Source organism: Artibeus jamaicensis, unplaced genomic scaffold, assembly GCF_021234435.1.
Source record: "Artibeus jamaicensis isolate MK-2021 breed Jamaican fruit bat unplaced genomic scaffold, CSHL_Jam_final scaffold_474, whole genome shotgun sequence".
Lineage (NCBI taxonomy): Eukaryota > Metazoa > Chordata > Mammalia > Chiroptera > Phyllostomidae > Artibeus > Artibeus jamaicensis.
In genome coordinates this window covers 27072194-27093551 of record NW_026522046.1, presented here as the reverse complement: position 1 = coordinate 27093551, position 21358 = coordinate 27072194, and the positions used below count along the sequence as shown (strand labels likewise).

Sequence of the window (21358 nt, the reverse complement as noted above, 5' to 3'; positions counted from 1 at the left end):
AAAATTTCTTTTGCAATTGCAACAAAAAGAATAAAATACCTAGGGATAAACTCAATACAGAAACTACAAAGCATTATTAAGAGATTGAAAAGGACACAATGAAATGAAAAGATACTCCATGTTCATGGGTTGAAAGAGTCAACATAGTTAAAATGTTCATATTACCCCAAGCAATATATAGATTTAGTGGAATCCCCATTAATACGTTTTTTTGCTATTTACCTTTTATTACCATATGTCAGCTCCTATGCCTTTTACCATTTATTTCTTAATTTAATTAAAAAAATTTTATTGTTGACAAATTACAGTTGTACCCATTTTCCCCCATCACTCTCCCTGCCCCACCCACCCCCACCTTGCACATTCAGTCCTCCCCCCACCAGCGTCTTTGTCCATGTGTCCTTTATACATGTTCCTTGATGTGAGCCTTCCCCATCTTTCCCCTGTTATTGCCCTCCCTTCTAGTCACTGTCTTTTTGTTCTTTATTTTCATGTCTCTGTTTCTATTTTGCTCACATGTTTGTCCTATTGGTTAGGTTCCACTTATAGATGAGATCATATGGTATTTGTCTTTCACCACCTGGCTTATTTCACTTAGCATAATGCTCTCCAGTTCCATCCATTAATAAAACTCTTAACAACACAGGCAGAACAAATTCCAAAAAATGCCCTATCAAATTAATGTATACTTGGATTATTTGTAGCAAATAATCTGTTTTTGAAAAATAAGAAAAACCAAATATTCATGCTTTATAATTTTGTGGTTAATAGTGGAGTAAGTACAGTAGTTCAGTTTCTGGGTATGGCAGCTAAGTCTGAAGGACTGAGTGGACCAGAAGGTTCTTAACTCACTAGGTCCAGGAAGTAATTTTCTGCATGAGAAGAAACATGAGAAAGAGAAACGAGATAGTGATCGCCAGGAACATAAGCATTGTTCCCCACCCTCTAAAGCAACATTGGTAAGGGCTTTGGCCATGCAGGTGCCTCATGTGGAAGCATCCTAGTCAGGCAACCGCTACTGGGTGACTTTGGCTTTGTGGAGCTCAAAAAGTGAGGAGGGAACAGTCTAGGAATAAGGAGGTAGGGCTGGTTGTACCTACCAGCTAAAATGGACTTGTGAACATGCTGAAACTCAGTGGATAGAGAAGGGCCCTGACGAGTTAGCAGAGAAGCACAGCACAGAAATAAGCATTCCGAGGAAAAGGAGTAAAGCTCACTGGTTGTGACAGGAATTGATTTTGTGAGTGTGTGCAGAATTCTTTCTGTATACAAGGAACCCACCCACTTACATGCACACGTGCTTTAGGTATTTTCTGTTCATTGTATTTCTAACATAACTTATGAGTGCTGTGGAATAGTAAGAGTCAGAGGAGATGAGAGTCGAAGGGAGAAATAGACCACCTCCCTAATGTCCTGCAAATGAATCACCTGGAGGAAATCACTATACAACTGCACAGATGCTGATGCTGTTGTTTCCCTTCGTAAAACTGGTGCTCCCTGCCTACGTAAGAACTTCTTAAAATGAGAAAACAGGCAGAGTACCCAGTTTTAGAAAATTTGAGTTATCAAAGGTAGAGCCACTTAGATGACCCCAACTGCTGGAGACCGTTCTCTGTGCTGGCTGTTGGCCACATTTCCATCTCTACACAATCTCTCTGCCCTCTTCTCTGCTGGCATTCAGTGCAGCAGGGGGGCATTTAGGATTAGAGCCCAGGACTGCTTGGGCCGCTCAGAGCTCAGGAGGTCCCCAGTAATGTGTATGTACTATTTTATTGTAAATTAAAGCCAAATGTGTGACTTAGCCATTGTTTTATGATAAATTCAGTTGGAAGTTAAAATAATTCACTCAAAATTTCATATACAATTTGTTAGTAAGTTAGATTATTTTATACACACACACATACACACACAAACCTTTTGAACTTTGAGAAATTGAAAGGTGTATGAAATCGGGTGTATTTAAATTTTTCATTCTCACCTTTTTTGAAGGATAGGGGTGGGAATGGGTTTCACATATCCAATTTAAGATTGCTCTTTTGTTGTTTAAAGATTTTCAATGTTTTGATATGCTTCATGTATTTTTACTTAAGGGAAAGAGGCAGTTTTTAAATGGATGACCTTGAGGTTCTTTCTTTTCCTAAGGTTTATGAGGAAATATCTTCCCAGGTTTAGGAGAACTTGTTATGTATTTGAAAAGAGATTTCATCAGTCAGGATGCTGTGGGCTAAGGTGACAGTGGTGGAGTGGTTTCAGGTTAGTCGGTCCAGCAGCTCGGCAGCGTCTCCCTGCATCCTGTCTTCCTCCTGCCGCCCTGGGGCACTGGCTTCGCCCCACAGCTTGTCCCTTGTGACCACGAAGCACCTGCAGTTCCAGGCACCACATTCAACTGTAACCAACTTGGAGGCAGGATGGGCCTGTTTGTATGATGTCTCCTTAGAAGTGAGAAAAATATTTTCCCAAAAGCTACCAAATGGCCATCTTTTCATTTCTTTTTTACACCCTCTTCTAGATGAATCACTGGCAAAGGAAAGGTGACGACCACGATTACTTTAGCTGGGTGTGTCCAAACTCTTGGCATCTCTGCACCACACCGGAAGAAGAAGAGTCGTCTTGGGCCACACAGTCAATGCATTGTGACACATAATCACAAAAATATCTCATTATATTTTAAGAGAATGTATGAGTTTGTGTTGGGCCTCATTCACAGCCATCCTGGGCTGCATGTGGCCCGCGGGCTGCAGGTTGGACACTCCTGGTAGACTAAGCACCTGAGAACAGGTGCTCACAGGGCTCTAATGGCCAGGAAAGAAGCTGTGGTGCTCACTCAGCAGGTGAGCGGTAGTGTTTGCCAAAGAGGCAGAATGTTAGCGGTGCTCTGAGAAGTTGGTGGTGAAATTTCCTATAAATTTTATTTGTAAGTGTTATAATATCTAGATTAGGGAAGACCTCCCTGAAGTAATGAAAAATATAGATGCTCTAAAAATGCAACTTTATGACCTTTAAATATACATGTAAATATATAAATATATATTCACTTATATAAGTAAATAACTTACTTATTTTACTTACTTATTTTAGTTTTATACTTATATAAGTAAGTATATATTTATATATAAGTAAATATATATACTTATTTACATATATATTTAAAGGTCATAAAGTAAGCATTTATATTTTTCATTACTTCATAGATCTTCCCTAATCTACAAACACAACAACAGTGAACTAAGGACCCCTTTTCCCCACAACCTCTCCAACATTTGTTGTTTGTTGCTTTGTTTATGATAGCCATCCTGACTGGTGTAAAGTGGTATCTCATTGTGGTTTTAATTTGCATCTCTCTGATAGCTAACGATATTGAGCATCTCTTCATGTGTCTCTGAATGTTCTGTATGTCCTCCTTGGAGAAGTGTTTGTTCAAGTCCTTTTCCCATTTTTTAATTGGGTTGGGTGTCTTCTTAGAGTGGAGTCGTGTAAGTTCTTTGTATATTTTGGAGGTTAAACCTTTGTCTGAGGTATCATTGGCAAATATGTTTTCCCATACAGTTGGTTGTCTTTTTAATTTAATACTGTTTTCTTTAGCCATGCAGAAGCTTTTTATTTTGATGAGATCCCATTTGTTTATTCTTTCCTTTATATTCCTTGCTCTAGGGGACATATCAGTAAAAATGTTGCTGCGTGGAATATCTGAGATTTTCTTGCCAATGTTCTCCTCTAGGACTTTAATGGTGTCATGGCTTATATTTAAGTCTTTTATCCACCTTGAATTTATTTTGGTGTATGGTGTAAGTTGGTGCTCAAGTTTCATTTTTTTGCACGTAGCTGTCCAGTTCTCCCAACACCATTTGCTGAAGAGGCTATCTTTACTCCATTTTATGTTACTGCCCCCTTTGTCGAATATTAATTGACTGTAGAGGGTTGGGTTGATTTCTGGGCTCTCTGTTCTGTTCCATTGGTCTATGTGCCTGTTTTTATGCCAGTACCAGGCTGTTTTGATTACAGTGGCCTTGTAATACAGTTTGATATCCGGTATTGTGATCCCTCCTACTTTGTTCTTCTTTCTCAAAAGAGCAGCTGCATATAAATTTTTGAAATGTTTGTTCTATGTCTGTGAAATACGCCATTGGTACTTTAATAGGTATTGCATTGAATCTGTATATTGCTTTGGGTAGTATGGACATTTTGATGATGTTAATTCTTCCAATCCATGAACAAGGTATATGTTTCCATTTGTTTGTGTCTTCCTTGATTTCGTTCTTCAGTGCTGTGTAGTTTTCTGCATACAGGTCTTTTACCTCTTTGGTTAGGTTTATTCCCAGATATTTTATTTTTCTTTTTGCTATATCGAATGGGATTTTTTCCTTGATTTCTGCTTCTGCTGATTCATTGTTTGTATACAAAAATGCCTTTGATTTCTGGATATTGACTTTGTATCCTGCTGTTTTGCCAAACTCATTAATTAGTTTGAGCAGTTTTTTGGGTAGAGTCTATAGGATTTTCCATGTACACTATCATGTCATCTGCAAACAGTGACAATTTTGTTTCCTCCTTTCCTATTTGGATGCCTTTTATTTCCTTTTCCTGCCTGATCGCTGTGGCCAAAACTTCTAATACTATATTGAATAGGAGTGGTGAAAGTGGACATCCTTGTCTTGTTCCTGATCTTAGTGGAAAAGCTTTTTAGTTTTTGTCCATTGAGTATGATATTGGCTGTAGGTTTCTCATAAATGGCCTTTATTATATTGAGGAATGTTCCCTCTATTCCCATTTTGCTGAGTGTTTTTATCATAAATGGGTGTTGTACCTTATCGAAAGCTTTTTCTGCGTCTATTGATATGATCATGTGGTTTTTGTCTTTGCTTTTGTTTATGTGATGAATTACATTTACTGTTTTGCGAATGTTGAACCATCCTTGCATCCCTGGGATGAATCCCACTTGGTCAGGGTGTATAATCTTTTGGATATATTGTTGGATGCGATTTGCTAATATTTTGTTGAGGATTTTAGCGTCTATGTTCATCAGCGATATTGGCCTGTAGTTTTCTTTCTTTGTTGTATCTCTATCTGGTTTTGGAATTAGGATGATGCTGGCTTCATAAAAGGAGTTAGGGAGTTTTCCGTCCTTTTGTATTTTTTGGAATAGTCTGTGAAGAATGGGGGTTAGGTCTTCCTTAAATGCTTTGTAGAATTCTCCTGTGAATCCATCTGGTCCAGGGCTTTTGTGTGATGGGAGTTTTTTGATTACTGCTTCAATTTCTTTTGCTGTTATTGGACTATTCAGGTGTTCTACTTCTTTTTCATTGAGTTTTGGGAGATTATATTTTTCTAGAAATGTGTCCATTTCCCCTAGGTTCTCAAATTTCTTGGCATACAGTTCTTCATAGTAATTTCTTACAATCCTCTCTATTTCTGTGGTATCAGTTGTAATCTCTCCTCTTTCATTTCTGATTGTGTTTATTTGTGTCCGTTCCCTTCTTTTCTTGATGAGCCTACTTAAAGGCTTGTCTATTTTGTTTATTTTTTCAAAGAACCAACTCCTGGATTCATTGATCTTTAGAATTGTACTTTTAGTCTCTATGTCATTTAGTTCTGCTCTGATCTTAGTTATTTCCTTCCTTCTACTTGCTTTGGGCTGTTTTTGTTGTTGTTCCTCGAGTTCTTGCAGGCGTAGGGTAAGTTCATTTGTTTGAAATGTTTCTGTTTTCTTAAGGTAGGCCTGTATTGCTATAAACTTCCCTCTCAGGACTGCCTTGGCTGTATCCCATAAGTTTTGGGTTGTTGTGATATTATGACACTTATATTTATGACATTTATATTTATATATAAATATATGTATTTACATATATACATATATATTTGTTATATATCAGGATAAACAGATAAGTATATATTTATGTATAAATATATAAAATATAAATACACATACACAGGTGTTTATATATTTACACATATATTTATGTATATATAAATATATATATTTGTGTGTATCTATCAGGATAAACATAGACAAATAAGACTAATAAGAAAGACCACTATAGATGGTGAGAAATGTTTAGGAATTCCTGAGAGAGCACATAGGATTATAGAAAGGTCAACTCTGTGGAGGAACAAAGCCGAGGAAAACAGTCGTGTGCTGGGACCTCATGTGGAATCGGTGAACACAAAGAGCAGGGAGGAGGATCTGGAGAATCATCAGCGCAGTGTCTCTCAAACTCCTGTCTGCAGAAGGATTCTGTGGAGTGTATTGAAACTGTACATTCCAGTACGACCATGACCTTCCCTACCGACCCACTCCCAGGGTCAGTTTCTGCGCTCCGTTCCCACAGACACTCTGATTTTATGTTTGGATCTGGGATGACTCTGAGCGGTTTGCATTTCTTATGCACTCTGCGCTTGATTCTGATTCAGGTGGTCCATGAAGCCCACTCTGAGGAATCATATCTGGAACATTGAAGCCATGGGCCCCTCACCAACTGCCATCTGACCAGAAGGCCCTGTGCCAGTGCCAAGCAGCATTTGTGAGTCATCTGTGTGCAGAATACAGCAATGAGTGTGGGGACTGGAGCTGGGAAGCCTGGCAGCTACTGATCCCGGGACAGGCTGCGGGACCCACATCCGGAGACAGACCTTTAGTGCCCCCACTGCAACCTGACCCTTAATCACAACGTCCAAAAACAACTTGGGGCAAAGATGACAAACAGCAAAGCAGACGAGGAAATGGAGGATCTTAAGGCTGAAGATGGACACCCAACCACAGGTTGAGGAAAAACCTCCCTCCCACCACCTGTCCCCCGAAAACACAATGGCTGTGAACTCACACAGGAAAGATGTGACACCCAAGAAAATTATTAAATAGCAAACAGAGATATTAAGCTAAATTTTAAAAATTAAGATATCCTCCAATGTATTCCAGGCTTGTAACCATTAAAGAATACTCTGTTGTGAGAGATTAAAAATAAGATTAGAAAAATGATTCCATCCATGTTGAAAATCTGTGTGAATGCACACACACCCGAATTTGAATGCACTGAATAAGTGGTAGTAGGATTAGAACAGTCCCCTCCTCGAGTGCAGGTGGGGTGTAGAGAGGCTTTTGCTTGACTCTGTTTACTTACTCATTGCTTAAGCAGCTTACATTGTGAAGGCACTTACTTTTACGTTTGTGATAAAAAGAACAGAATTCACATAAAATGATTTGTAATTTCTCAATTACTAGTGAATATGTCTGGAGTGGTTACACACAGTGTATTTTCTAATTTAGGGACCTTTTTAATCTACTTACCATTAACTTTATTTGCAGCCCCACCCCTCTCATTTAACCAGTAATACGAGCAATGATCAGTTTATGACCTTCGTAAATTACTGATTAGTAAAGCTGTTGTCTGACGTCTGACACAGTTCACCAGTCTGTTCTTGGACCTGTCTTATTACTGCTGTTTGAGCTATAAAGTTCTAATTTTCCTCTTATCTCTCTGGTCATTCATGAGAATTTTTTGCCTTGCAGGTAGGTGATCTGGTGGCATTCCAGTGTCAGAGCATAGACCTGCTTTTCACAGGATCCTAGATTGAACAGGCTGGGTTCACTTCACTCATTCATTCAGTACAAAATGCTCACTGAGTGACCATGTGCCATCACGGTTGGGTACGGGCACTAGGTATTGGACTAACAAGATTGACAAGCTCCAACTGAGTTGTTTAGGTAATTTCAGGTAATGTTCAGGGCTGAAAAAAAATGTAAAACAGGCATAATAGAATGTGAGTGATGGGGAGCAGTGGTATACTTTTGATAGAGGAATATTCCTGAGCAGATGGGATACTCAACTCCTCTTTGAGTTGAGATCTGAGGAAGAGAAAAGAGCCAGTGATACTAAAACGCTAGCATCTGGAAGCAGAGAGATCAAAGGCCCTAAATTCTTGGAGTGAGTTTTACAAATTCAAGAGACATGAAGAAGGCCAGTTGTGGCAGACACACTAATAGCTTCCAAAGACACACTAATCACTTAATCCCTGGATCTGTGAGCATGTTACCTTACACACAAAGAGAACTTTGTACATAAGATTAAATTCAGGATTTTGAGATTCGGAGGTTATCCTAAATTAGTTGGGCTGGCCCAGTGTAATCAAAAAGGTCCTCACAACCCTGGCTGGTGTGGCTGGACTGGGTGTGTCCTGCAGACTGAGGCAGTGGGTAGGATTTTCTGTCAGGACACACGTCTAGGTTGCAGGTTTGGTTCCTGTTCTGGGTGAGTATGCAAGCAACCGATTGAGTTTCTCTTTCTCCCTCCCTTCCTTTCTCTCTAAAATCAATTAGCATGTCTTTGGAGGAAGATAAAAAGTTTTTTAAGAAAAGGCTTTTATAAGAGGAAAGCAAGAGGGTCAGAGTCACAAATGGAAATGTGAGGGTGGAAGCAGAGGTTGGCGTGACATAATTTGTTGAGAGAAGGAGCCACAAGCCGGGGAATGTAGATGGTCTCTAGAAGCTAGAAAGGCAAGGCAACAGATGCTCCCCTTGGGACCACAGAAGGAACATATCCCCAGTGACATGTTGGTTTTAGGACTTCTGACCTCTGAACTGTAAGATAGTACACTTGTGTCATTTTAAACTACTAATCTGTAGTAATTTGTTGCAGCAGCAGTAAGAAATCAATACACCAGTATGTCCAGAGCCTAGTGAGTAGTTTGGATTTATTTAGAGGACAGTGGGAAACTATCGGAGGATCTTAGAGCGAACTGATCGGATTTGTTTTAAACGGTCAGCATGGCTGCTACCTGCAGAATGAAATGCAGTGGGAGTACAAAAGCGATCGGGGAGGCTGGGTGGGAAGCTGAGCGTTCATTAAAGTGGGGACTGACTGGTTCAGTGCAAGGCTGTAGTGTGGAGACAAAGAGAAATATTACATCAGAGGCCAATCTGACAAGATTTACTGATGGAGCAGATGTGACAGTGGAGAAGGGAACTGGAAAGGGAAGGAGAGAATAGAGGGTGGCATTTGGAATTTGACAGCATCAGGACAGAGAGCTGGAGGCCGGATAGTGGCTAAGAGCCTAGGCTTCCGACTCTACTGCTGGGTTTCAAATCCCAGGGCTACTCGTTAGTAGTAGTCATGTCACCTTGGGCACGTTACTTACCTCTCTGGTCTGTTTTCTCAAGTTGGAAAAGGGAATACGGGCTGCTTTGAGGTTTGCTTAGATATGTAAGGTGTTACCTTTTAGTATCATTACTGTATTGGTGCCTTTTACTGAAGTGAGAAAATCTGTAAGAGAAATGGATATGTGAGTGAAGGAAATAAAAAATGCTTTTGATCTGTTAAATTTGAGATGCCTTTGGTCAGCAAAGTAGAAATATCAAGGAGGCGGTTTGAGAATGGCTATTTCATATAAAGGAGTGGAATGGTATTGACCCTTGCCTTTCAAATTAGGGGAAAATATCTAATTATTTCATCTGATTTCTTTTGCTTTGATTGGCAGGAACACCAGGGGCCTTTCTGAGGGCTTAGCAGTTGAAGAGAAAGGATTAGCACTGTTTGCTGGGAGTAAAAGAAGGAATGCGGTGTTTAAAGAGACATAGGCATTCTTTCTATTGCTTCCAATTTCTCCCATCCTAATGAAGGTGAAGATCACAATTGAGTGGCGAAGGGTAGACCATAGAAAGAGTGGCTTAACTGAAGTGGGGGCGGGAGTTGGCTGTGGTTAGGGGAGTTCTTGGGATGATAGAATCACCAGGGAGCAGGATTTTTAAAAAAATGCAGCCCAGATTAATTGTCCACATAGTTACTAAAGGAACTACTAAAGGGTTCCTTCCGCCCCTGCCTCTAGATTTGGTAAAGTGTGTGCGTGAGCCTGAACACAACCTGAATGTGGTGCTGGGGCTGCTGAATCTCAAAGCACTCTTTAAAGTAACATTCCTGTCTGATTCCAAAGCAAATGTATGGAACTTGGAAAATACAGGAATGTATTTAAAAAGACATTGTTGTTATTACATTACAATCTATCCTTATAGTTCATTTTTATAAATAATGTAATTTTTAAACATTTTTACCTAGTGATCTATGATCTTTACTCAGTGATCTCTTCCCAATCATTACCTGATACACTTATTATTATTTAATGGCTATATGGCCTTTCAATCTATGGATAAACCATAACTTGTTTACTAATCCTTTGTTTCTATAGAATTTCCAATTTTTTTATTTTTATAAGTAAAATACGTTGTAGCTAGTGGGGGTGGTTAGGGAGTAGAGGAACTGAGGGAAAAGGGGAAAGGAATTGTGGACGTGGACAGCAGTGTGGTGATTGCTGGGGAATCGAGGGCTATGAGGGAGCTAAATGGTAATGGAAAAAATCAATAAAGGTAAAAAATAAAAATAAATAAAATGAATCTTTTAAAATTGAGGGTGCATTTGCTTTGGAAAACTATGTCATTATCGTTTACTGCCATGAAAACAATAAAAATAAAAGGGAAGCTAAGTTCTAAAAAATTATATCCTAAGAACCCTGGAACACTAGTCCAAAAGAACCTATGCACCCCAATGTTCATAGCAGCACAATTTACAATAGCCAAGAGCTGGAAGCAATCTAGGTGCCCATCAGTAAATGAATGGATCAAAAAACTATGGTACATATACACAATGGAATTCTATGCAGCAGAGAGAAAGAAGGAGCTACTACCCTTTGCAACAGCATGGATGGAACTGGAAAGCATTATGCTGAGTGAAATAAGCCAGGTGTTGAAAGACAAATACCATATGATCTTACCTTTAACAGGAAGCTAAACAACAAAACAAACGAGCAAGCAAAATAAAAACAAAGACGCTGAAATAGAGAACAGGGACAGGAACCAGAGGGGAGGGAATTTCAGGGGAAAAGGGGGAGGATTTACAGGAACTAGTATAAAGGACACATGGACAACAACTGAGGGGAGTGGAAATGGGAGGGAGGTGGGGAGCACTGGGAGGGTGGGCTGGGATGGGAGTAAAAGACAGAAAATGACTTGAACAGTAATTTTTTTATCTTAAAAAAATAAAATAAAAATTTATAGAGATAAATCTTTCTACTCACACATAATTATATCTTTAGGGTTTTTGCTAGAACCAAACTTGCATATTTTTAAGGTTTTTAATGCATAATTATTCATTGTTCTGCAGTAAGATTATATTGATTTTCAAACTCATCAGCAATTGGAAATACCCATATCTCCTAGCCAATACTAGGTATTACAACTAAAAAAGAAAAAAGGTTACTAGTTGAATTGCTAAAAATTATATCCCTGTATATTTGGCTCTTTGTATTCTTTCCTTTGTGATGTGACTGAGCAGAGCCTTGGCCAATTTACTGACAACATGCCAATTTTTCCCTGATTCCTTCTTTCCTAATACGTTACTTGAAAACACTTCCAAATACTCTGCTTCTCATCAAAATTTATACCTAGCTATAGTAACCATTCATGATTTTTGCTTTTTCCAATCTCTACTATAGAGGTTGCTAAGTGATGATTTCCCAACTCCAGCCCTCCCTCCCCACTTATTAGTCAGCCCTCAGCAATTTAGTGTAAGCAAGAGCTTTCCTTCTTCCCGTTTAAAAAAAATATATTATTGGTATGGACTCATGAATTTCTATTTTTTCAAGGGTTTGTAATTTATTACTGTACTTAATTATTTTGGTACACAGGTTGTCCTAGACTTAGCTAGTGAGTCCCTTCAATCTGGCTCATGTGACATCAGAACATGATACCATCATCTTTTATAAACACTTTCTTCCTTTCTGGCATAAGATGTTTCAGATACACCTACTCTGCCCCACCCTTGGGGTGAGCCATCTCTCTGAGTAGTCCTGCTTCCCTTGAGTGGGGAACTGTATTAGAGACCAGGGTCAGTGCTCTAAGTATACTCCTCGGATACTTGATTTCGGTGATGGTTTCATTAGTTGGGTTTTGTTCCAACCTATCAAATTGTATGCAGTTCATTGTATGTCAACACAATGCCTTAATAAAACCATTTTACAAAAATGAGAAAAAGGAAATAACATTTTATAAAGGCATTTTTTTCTTAAAAAAATGGTAGACTAAAATAGAGTGTTCAGAGATAAAACTTGGGTCATAAAACTCCAAAGAAAATCAAAGTGACTACCATAAAATAGAAGAGAATTTTGTTTTAGGGTGAAGGGACTTTGCTGTGCTGGAGGCATGAACATGAAGCTTCTAGGGTAACAGTGAATATTTATTTTTTGACCTGGATGGTAGTTACAAGAGTGTTATCCTGATGGCAATTGATTATATTATGTATTTTAATGTAATTTTCTATATCTTATAATTTTATCATATTTTATTGGAATATTAGTCTTTCTTTGTACATTCGCCTTTTGAGTATTGTTTCAAAACCCACGTATATAAGATCAAGACAAATGTTTATTTCAGATTTAGAATTTCCATTTGGTTCTTTTTAATAGTTTCTATTTCTCTGCTAAGGTTTTTAAATCTTTTCATTAATTAGATTCTATGAGCAGAATTATAATTGCTCCTTTAACAATCCTTGGCTGCTAATTTCAATATTTAGTTCATCTCAGAGTCAGTCTCTATTAACTTTTTTTTTGAGAATGGGTTATGCTTTTCTGTTTCTTCTATGTTGAATAATTCTTATTCTGGACATTGTGAATTTCATGTAATGGAGATTCTGGATTCTGTTACATTTCTCCAAATAATTATGGGGGTAGTATTGCTTTAAGCAGACAATCAATTTGTTTGGCCTCAAACTGCAGTATATCTCTAGGGCAGAAGCTCCAATATCAGAGGGCTAATTGGGATCTGCCCTGTGCTCATGTAGTTCCGAGCTCAGCCAAACACGTGGGCAGAGTTTATGTGCAGTATGTAGGACTCTCTTTCTCGGGCTCTCACCTCTTCAGGGTCCACCCTTTACTTTACAGCAGCTGGGGTTTCCCCACACACTGTCCTCTAGTTTCTTCAGGCCATAATGACTGAGTTTGAAACCAGTTTGCTACTAGAATTTTAGCATTCCCTACGTGGTGCAGACTGGAGCCTGCCATAAGTGTAAAACCATTAAGCAAACAAACAAAAACCTGGTATCATGCTGTCGCCTCAGTACAAGTGTGGACTTCCCTCCAGAATCTGCATGCTTTTGGTCACTTTTCCAGTACCTTCACATAGGGGGTTTTCTGTATTTCAGAAATGTTATCCAGAGTTTAGACTTTACATTTGATTGAAGATCAGTCTGATAAGAGCTTACTTGGCCATTATAAAAGTAGATGAATATGATAAAAAATTGTTTCTAAATAAAGTAATGATAAAGAAAAACACCTATAGTCAGACTAACAGATTTCTTTTGGCAAAGAAAAATCCTTTGACTATATATTTGTAATTTCAAGGAAATCTGCATATAAAACCACAAATAGAATATGAATATAAGAAAAGTAATAAAGAAAAAACATGTTTAAAAAAGGAAAACAGTTATACTTTCACTATTTTGAAATAAATTATTTGAACCACTTCTGTATTATTTTTAGGAATAAGTCTAATGAAGCTGATGACTGCCAGAGAAAACTCAGAAAACTGAAGTTTGAATCCATTATTTCTGAGTCAAGGTATATATTTGCAAACTTTCTAATGAATAGTTTTTAATACTTGAAACCATATTTTAAACAATATTTTATTTAAAATGTGTTTAGTTTTTCTTATTATATTATTTACATATACATTACCTAATTCAAGTTTATAATATGTTGAAGCTATTTATTGATTTTTGCCTCTGCCTAGATGGGAAAATTTTAATATCACAGAACTATTCATTTTCTAGCCTTTTTAATTTTTATAAGTTATAGTCTGTTATCTCAAATGGGATTTTCATATACCTTTGCTAAACATGAAATATAGTATCTAATGCATATTAATGGAATTTTTTCTATTCCTTCTTAGGCACACCAGATTGCTTAAAGAAAAAGAAGACTCTTTAGTGGCTTGTCAACAAATGCATAAAACTTTACAGGAAGAACTGACCACAAAAGAAAGGCAAGAAGAAGACATAAAAAGGAGACTCAACCTTGCAGAAAATGAACTGGAGATAACCCAAACTCTTTTGAGTCAGATGAAGGAGGAGGTTGTAACACTGAAACGTGACAGGTGCAGTCAAGAATAATTTCTCCAAAAAATGTTTTATGCTCATGTCAGAATTCCATGTATATTTGAGACATCACAGCCCTACATATTTTAATAACGATGAAGTCCCAGGATCAAAGATGTATTTTACCCAAAAGATTATTACATCTTACCACCTCACTTTATAAGCATCAAACTAAGCTTAAATTGGTTACATTTCTTGCTTAAAGTCATACAGTTAGTGAATGAATGTAGAGATGGAACCCACATTACATCTGGTGTTCGATTTTTACTGAAGACTCAAAAAGGCCATGTGTGGTACTTGATTGAATTTTGCCAGGGCCAGTAATTGGTGGTCTGTTGTTTTCTAATAGAGAAAAATCTTTTTATATCACTTTTCCCTTTTACTGGTTTCTCTTTTCTTTTCTTTGTTGTTTGTAAGCACTTCTTCCTGAGGATTTTCCATAAGCACAGATAGCCCTGATGTTGAGGCAGTACCAAGGATACTAAGAAGAACATTTACCCAGTCTTCCTAGATATGTTTGCTGTAAAGTTGTCATTAAATTAGCATCTCAGCTGAATTTAGCATCTCAACCCTACTCTCTGTCTTTCTGTTTTCATTTGCCTGGCCTGTCTTTGCTCATTCTTTCCAAGTCCTTTTGCTTTAAATGCTTATTTGATATATAGCACAAATTTGGGGTTTGTTCTATTGGTTTTCATCAGATCTGGGAGTCTCTAATAAAAGATGTTATCCCATTTACATTTACTGATATAATTATTAAATTCTGGAAGAACACAATTTCCTTAAGGGCAAGAATTTTTGTCGTACATTATTCTCTGTGCACAGAAAGCATATTAGGCTATTGGTTTTTCAGTCTTTCTATCATTTTTATCTTTTAGCTTATTTTTTATATTCATTTCATCTTGTGAGTACTTTGCTGCTTTCTGATGTAGAAGAATTAAAATCTTTTAAAAAATTTCTTTATGAAGGCAACTATTTGCTGAGGAAGAGTCTGGTAGTGGGGCCCCAGGAATGAGTACTATGTAGCTTAGAATAAGGTTTGTTGTCTCAGAATTTTCTCCTAACACTTTGCCCTGGGTTGTATCTATCTGTAGTCTAGGCTAGCGGGGCATCTGTCTAGTTCACAGGGGAACAAGTCTTGTCTCCGGTTCATCCAGGATGATTTACATTAACTTCTGTTTGATTACATAAGATGAACAGCTACAGAGCTGATTACTACCCACCATTTCTTCTTTTTCTGCCACACCAATCACCTGCTTTTTGCAAAGATTATACATACACCTTGTAGTTATATGACTCTTCCTTTCATCTCATGACCTCTCTCTGCCATTTTGCAATTATGTGGTTGCTTTGCACAAAGCATATTAGAAGCAGGAAATTTGCAAGAGCCAGGTTTACTAATAACATGAAGGAATGGCAGCTGAAATATTGAGATAAAAACTATAACTGCAAACAAAAAATTTAGAAGTATTGCCATTTGGCCCAGTATACAGTAGAGACAAATGTTCCTACATTTATAGAAACATCAGTAACCTTTGGCATCCTTACATTTGTAAAAAGGGGTAATAATCGATGGCCATAATGGTGAAGGATTGGAATCAGAAAGATTAAAATCATTGACAGAAGGATTTAGAGATGCAGCTACGTTGAGAATGGTAGGAAGGGCAGAGACTCAATAAGAGCTGGCCCCCCTTCCACACGCTGCGGCCGTGGTACATTTACAATGGAATGCCACTCAGCAGTTAAAAAGAAGGAAACCTTACCCTCTGCAACTGCGTGGATGGACCTGGGGAGTATTATGCTAAGTGAAATAACCCAGTCAGAGAAAGACAAGCGCCATATGATTCACTGATCTATGGAATCTAGTGAACAAAATAAACTGATGAACAAAACAAAACCGGAGGCATGGACACACGGAACAGACTGACAGATCGCAGATGGGAGGGGAGTGGGAACTCAATCTGGGAAATACCATTTAGGATCAGTGATAAAATAAAATGGTTTCTTTTTTTTTAATATTAAATTTTATTTAGTTACTTTTCAAGTACATTTTTTTAAATCTATTTCTCCCATCCCACCCCACCCCCCCGCCCGGTCTCCCCCTTCCCTCCCATTCCTCCCCCCCCCCAGTCCTCATCTCTGTGTCTTTCATACTTGTTCCTCAAAATCCCTCCCCCTTTTTCCCCTTAAGTTCCCTTCCCTCCCCCCTCTGGTCGCTGCCGACTTGTTCTCTATTTCAGTGTCTTTGTTTTTATTCTGTTTGCTTGTTTGTTTTATTCTTTAGCTTCCTGTCAAAGGTGAGATCATATGGTATTTGTCCTTCAATGCCTGGCCTATTTCACTCAGCATAATGCTTTCCAGTTCCATCCATGTTGTTGCAAAAGGTAGTAGCTCCTTCTTTCTCTCTGCTGCATAGAATTCCATTGTGTATATGTACCACAATTTTTTGATCCATTTGTTTACTGATGGGCACCTAGGTTGCTTCCAACTCTTGGCTATTGTAAATTGTGCTGCTATGAACATTGTGGTGCATAGGTTCTTTGAAATTGATGTTTTAGGATTCTTGGGGTATAATCCTAGCAGTGGAATTGCTGGGTCAAAAGGCAGGTCAATTTTTATTTTTCTGAGAAAATTCCATACTGTTTTCCATAATGGTTGTACCAGTCTGCAATCCCACCAACAGTGAACTAAGGTCCCCTTTTCCCCACACCCTCTCCAACATTTGTTGTTTGTTGCTTTGTCTATTATAGCCATCCTGACTGGTGTAAAGTGGTACCTCATTGTGGTTTTAATTTGCATCTCTCTGATAGCTAATGATATTGAGCATCTCTTCATGTGTCTCTGGATATTCTGTATGTCCTCTTTAGAGAAGTGTCTCTATATTCCATGTGCATTTGAAAAGAATGTGTATTTAGCTTCTTTGGGGTGAAGAGCTCTGTATATATCAGTTAGGTCCATTTCATCAAGGGTGTTGTTTAATGCCGCAATGTCTTTGTTGATATTTTGTTTGGAAGATCTGTCCATTTTTGATAGTGGGGTGTTAAAATCCCCCACTATAATTGTGTTGCTGTCTATATCTTTCTTGAATTCCTCTAAGATTTTCCTTATATATTTTGGTGCTCCTATGTTGGGTGCATATATATTTATGATGTTAATGTCTTCTTGGTGGATTCTTCCCTTGAGTATTATGAAGTGACCTTCTGGGTCACTCTTTATGGCTCTTTTTTTGAAGTCTATTTTGTCTGATATGAGAATTGCTACCCCAGCTTTTTTTTCTTGTCCATTTGCTTGGAAAATTTGTTTCCATCCTTTCACTTTTAGTCTGTGTAGGTCTTTTGTCCTGAGGTGGGTCTCTTGTAGGCAGCATATGTGTGGGTCATACTTTCTTATCCATTTAGCTATTCTGTGTCTTTTGATTGGAGCATTTAATCCATTTACATTTAAGGTTATTATTGATAGGTACTTATTCATTGCCATTTTTGTACCTGTGTTCCTCTATGTCTGTCTCTTTTCCTTCCTTTCCTTAAAGCAGACCTTTTAGTATTTCTTGTAGAGCTGGCTTGGTGGCAGCAAATTCTTTTAGACTTCTTTTGTCTTGGAAGCTCTCTATTTGGCCTTCTATCTTGATTGAGAGCCTTGCTGGGTAAAGTAGCCTTGGTTGTAGGCCTCTGTTTCTCATTACTTGGAATATTTCTTGCCATTCTCTTCTTGCTTGGAGTGTTTCCATTGAGAAGTCAGTGGCTAACCTTATTGGGACGCCCTTGTATGTTATTTCTTTTTTCTCCCTTGCTGCCTTTAAGATTCTCTCTTTGTCTTGGAATTTTGCCATTTTAATGATGATGTGTCTTGAAGTGGGCCTCTTTGGGTTCCTCTTGAATGGGACTCTGTGTGATTCCTGGATTTGTGTGACTTTTTCTTTTGTCAAATTAGGGAAATTTTCTCTCATTACTCTTTCAAATATGTTTTCTATCCCTTGTTCTTCTTCTTCTCCTTCTGGTATTCCTATTATTCGGATATTATTACGTTTCATATTGTCTTGCATTTCTCTTAATCTCTCTTCATTCTTTCTGAGCCTCTTTTCCCTTTCCTGTTCTTTCTGTGAGATGCTTTCTACTTTGTCCTCCAATTCACTAATCCGATCTTCTGTTTCATCCACCCTATTTTTAATGCTTTCCACTGTGTTTTTTAATTCAGAAATCGTATTCTTCATTTCCTCTTGGCCCTTGCTAATAATTTCCATTTCCTTTTTCATGTTGATATAGTTCACAGTGAGATCATTGTAGCTTCCCTGTAGTTTCTGGTAGCTGATTGTGAGCTCTTTGAACTTCCTGATAACCAGTGCTTTGAATTCAGTATCTGATAGTTGACTTGCTTCTATTTCATCTAACATTCTTTCTGAGGATTCCTCCTTTCCTTTCATTTTGGGGATTGTTTCTTTGTCTTCCCATTGTTTGTGAGACTCTTCTTGTTAGCCTCAGCTTCTTAGATTAATCTGTTTTGACACCCTGGGTTTATGGTATGAACTTTTGTGGCAGAATGCCTGTGAATTTTAATGGTGCAGCCTCTTTTGGTTATCCTGTTGTTCTCTGCTTCCACCTACTCAAATATGCAGCAACTTGTGGCTTCTCTCCTACAACAATGTGCAATTTGTCTCTCTGACTCTACTATTGGGAGGCCTCTTCTATGGGTCCAGCTCTGGTCTTTTCATATTTTCAAGTTGATTGTGACTCGTCTGGTTCCTCCGTGACTGATGAGGTTTCTGGTCTCTTATTTTCATATATGCTTGGCAACTGCTGGCTTGCTGGCCTTACCTCCTCCAATCGGATAGGTTTCTGTCTCTTTTGTACTAGGAACTGGTATCTGCTCCGTCCTAGTCCACCGCCATCTTGAAAAAACCCCCCAAATGGTTTCTTTTTAATGCTTAATAAATTGTCTCTGGCTGCAATTTGAAGAAGGCAGTTTTATTAGTGTTTTGAGAATTAATAACATAATTAGAATAAATACAGAGCTTTCTGGAGGAATTGTTTTGAAATAGCACACTCACTCAGATGTGTATATGTTGTGCCATGTTTTTTTTAATTTAGTATGATTCTAATCTTACCTTCTATTGTAAGTGTGGAACGAGAAGGCTAATTTCTTTAAGTTTTCAGAGAACAGTGGCTTCACTGACTACCTCTTTCTCCTCTTCTCCCCCCTTTTTTTCCCTCACATCCTTGCCCTTTTTCTTTCTTTGCTTTCTGTACTTAGTCTACCTAAAAGCAGGCATGATATTACTTAGTCATTTGGTGGCACTGAGTTTATTGACATGACATCTGTCACATAAAAAAATTAAAATATACTTATGGAACAGTAACTTATCATATTATCATAGGATTATTCCTAGACACAGGATTGTCATTTTCCTTTGCCCTAGGCCACCACTTTCAGATTTTGTCTGCCTTGTCCTCAGTTGTGTCTTCAGAGTTTGGCAAACGTTTCCACTCAGAGGACTTGGCTTTTGGCACTTCAGTCGGTCAATAACTATTTGTTGAGCTTTTATTATATGCCAGGTGTATGTATTCTGAGGATACAACGGTGAATCTGAAACTTCCTGCTCTCATGAAGCTTATATTCTAATGGGAGAAACAAACAGTAAAAAGTAGAGAACTAACTAGAATATTATAGATTGTGGTAATAGATAAGTAAAGAGGTATGGTAGATAGAGACTGCTAGAAGGGGTGGAAAGGGTGTTCATGGAAGTGACTTCTGAGATGATACATAAAGGAAGACAAATACAAGGTTCCAAACCAAAAGGGAAGGGCTTCCCAAGCCGAGGACCTGAGTGGTGTGTTCTCAGGAATGGCAGTGTGACTGCAGGGCTAGCAAGTGTCAATGGGGCAGGCAAGGGTCAGTCATGCAGGCTTTGCTCTGCAAAACTTTATCTTCCTTTGGCTGCAGGGGCGACCTGTCATCCTGCCCCTTTCTTGTCTCTGTTTTGATTCTTTACCCCTCCCACTGTGATCCCCTGACAGTGGACATTCCTTACAGTTCATGCATGAATTTGGCTTTTCTGTCTTCACTTGCTTTGCTTCAGTCAGCTGAGCAAGCACCAATGGGACTTTCAAAAGCAAGGTGGCCCCAACCAGTTGGAGATGTGAAAGTCCCTCCAAAAGGAGGAGCTGGGCTCAGGAAAATCTTTTAAAATAGAGACACAGAGGTGCTTGTTTGGTGGTACTGGGCAGTGCTCAGAAATCTGCTGCACAGCAAGGTCCCGAACCATCGCTATGGAAGGGCTGCAACCAGCCAGGCTGCCAGATATGCTCACTAAGGCCAGAGCCCAGCCCGCTCACAGAGACAGCGTGTGCATCCCTGAACCCAGGCAGCCTCTCTACACGCTGCCCTGCCTCTCCAGCCCCTCCCAGTAGCAGAGCCCTTTTGCTAAAGTTCCACTGGGACCATAATGAAAAAACATACAACTCAGAAACTATATAGTTTCAGCAGTAGAAAAAAAGATATAAAAAGCCAGAACTGATCCTAGAGGGGGAAAAACTGGCAGAACTTCTGAATTTGGAGCCAGAAAGGAATTAGTGACTGGGAAATAATCCACATATTAGTAGAAATCTATTAATGGTGCATTGCTTTCTCCCTCACACTCAGCTGAGGAAGCTGGATTAGGAGAAGCTCCACGGGGGAGGAAGAGAAGTCGGTCCTTTGAAACTGGGGATGCTGGAGGCAAAGAAGGTCTGTGGCCTGCATGGTCACAGACACATTGAGGCCGGAGGAAGGGGTCTGCTTGGTGGGCAGGAGGAATGCAGCAAGATGCAGAGGACAGTGCCAGAGAAAAGTGTGGCTGTTTTTAAAATTCTCTGCAGAGTCCTCAGATCTCATTCTTCTGGGCTACAAGGGCTCTCTGACCAGAGTCAGAACTCTGCTCAGACCCTGAATTCTTGATACCACTTTGTGGATTAAATAGAGTTCTGTGGGCTGGCCTGTGGGCCTAATTCCATTTTTACAGAAAATTATTGTGATGTAATTTTACAGAAAATTAGTATGTTGTGAACCTCCTACGACCAACTTACAAATGGATTTTATAAGGCTATATATGTTTGAGCTTGGAGACTGCCAATGTATAGCACTTAGAGAAATTCATTTATACACTAACACGTAGCCTACAGCCATACTGCTGGACCACACAGTGGTTTATAACAGCTCTCATACCCTGTGCACTCCCAAGAACTGTTATTAGCCCCATC

At 38.8% G+C, this 21358-nt stretch overlaps 1 protein-coding gene across 2 annotated transcripts in view; it reads left to right on the top strand.

The window, feature by feature from the left end:
* Positions 1–21358, top strand: part of LEKR1 (leucine, glutamate and lysine rich 1) — a 163910-nt gene that overhangs the window by 91289 nt on the left and 51263 nt on the right. For both annotated transcript variants that reach the window (XM_037126349.2, XM_037126350.2), the window contains exons 8-9: positions 13516–13593; positions 13925–14128. In XM_037126349.2, coding sequence (XP_036982244.2) covers positions 13516–13593; positions 13925–14128 — 282 coding nt within the window. The remainder of the gene's footprint in view (positions 1–13515; positions 13594–13924; positions 14129–21358) is intronic.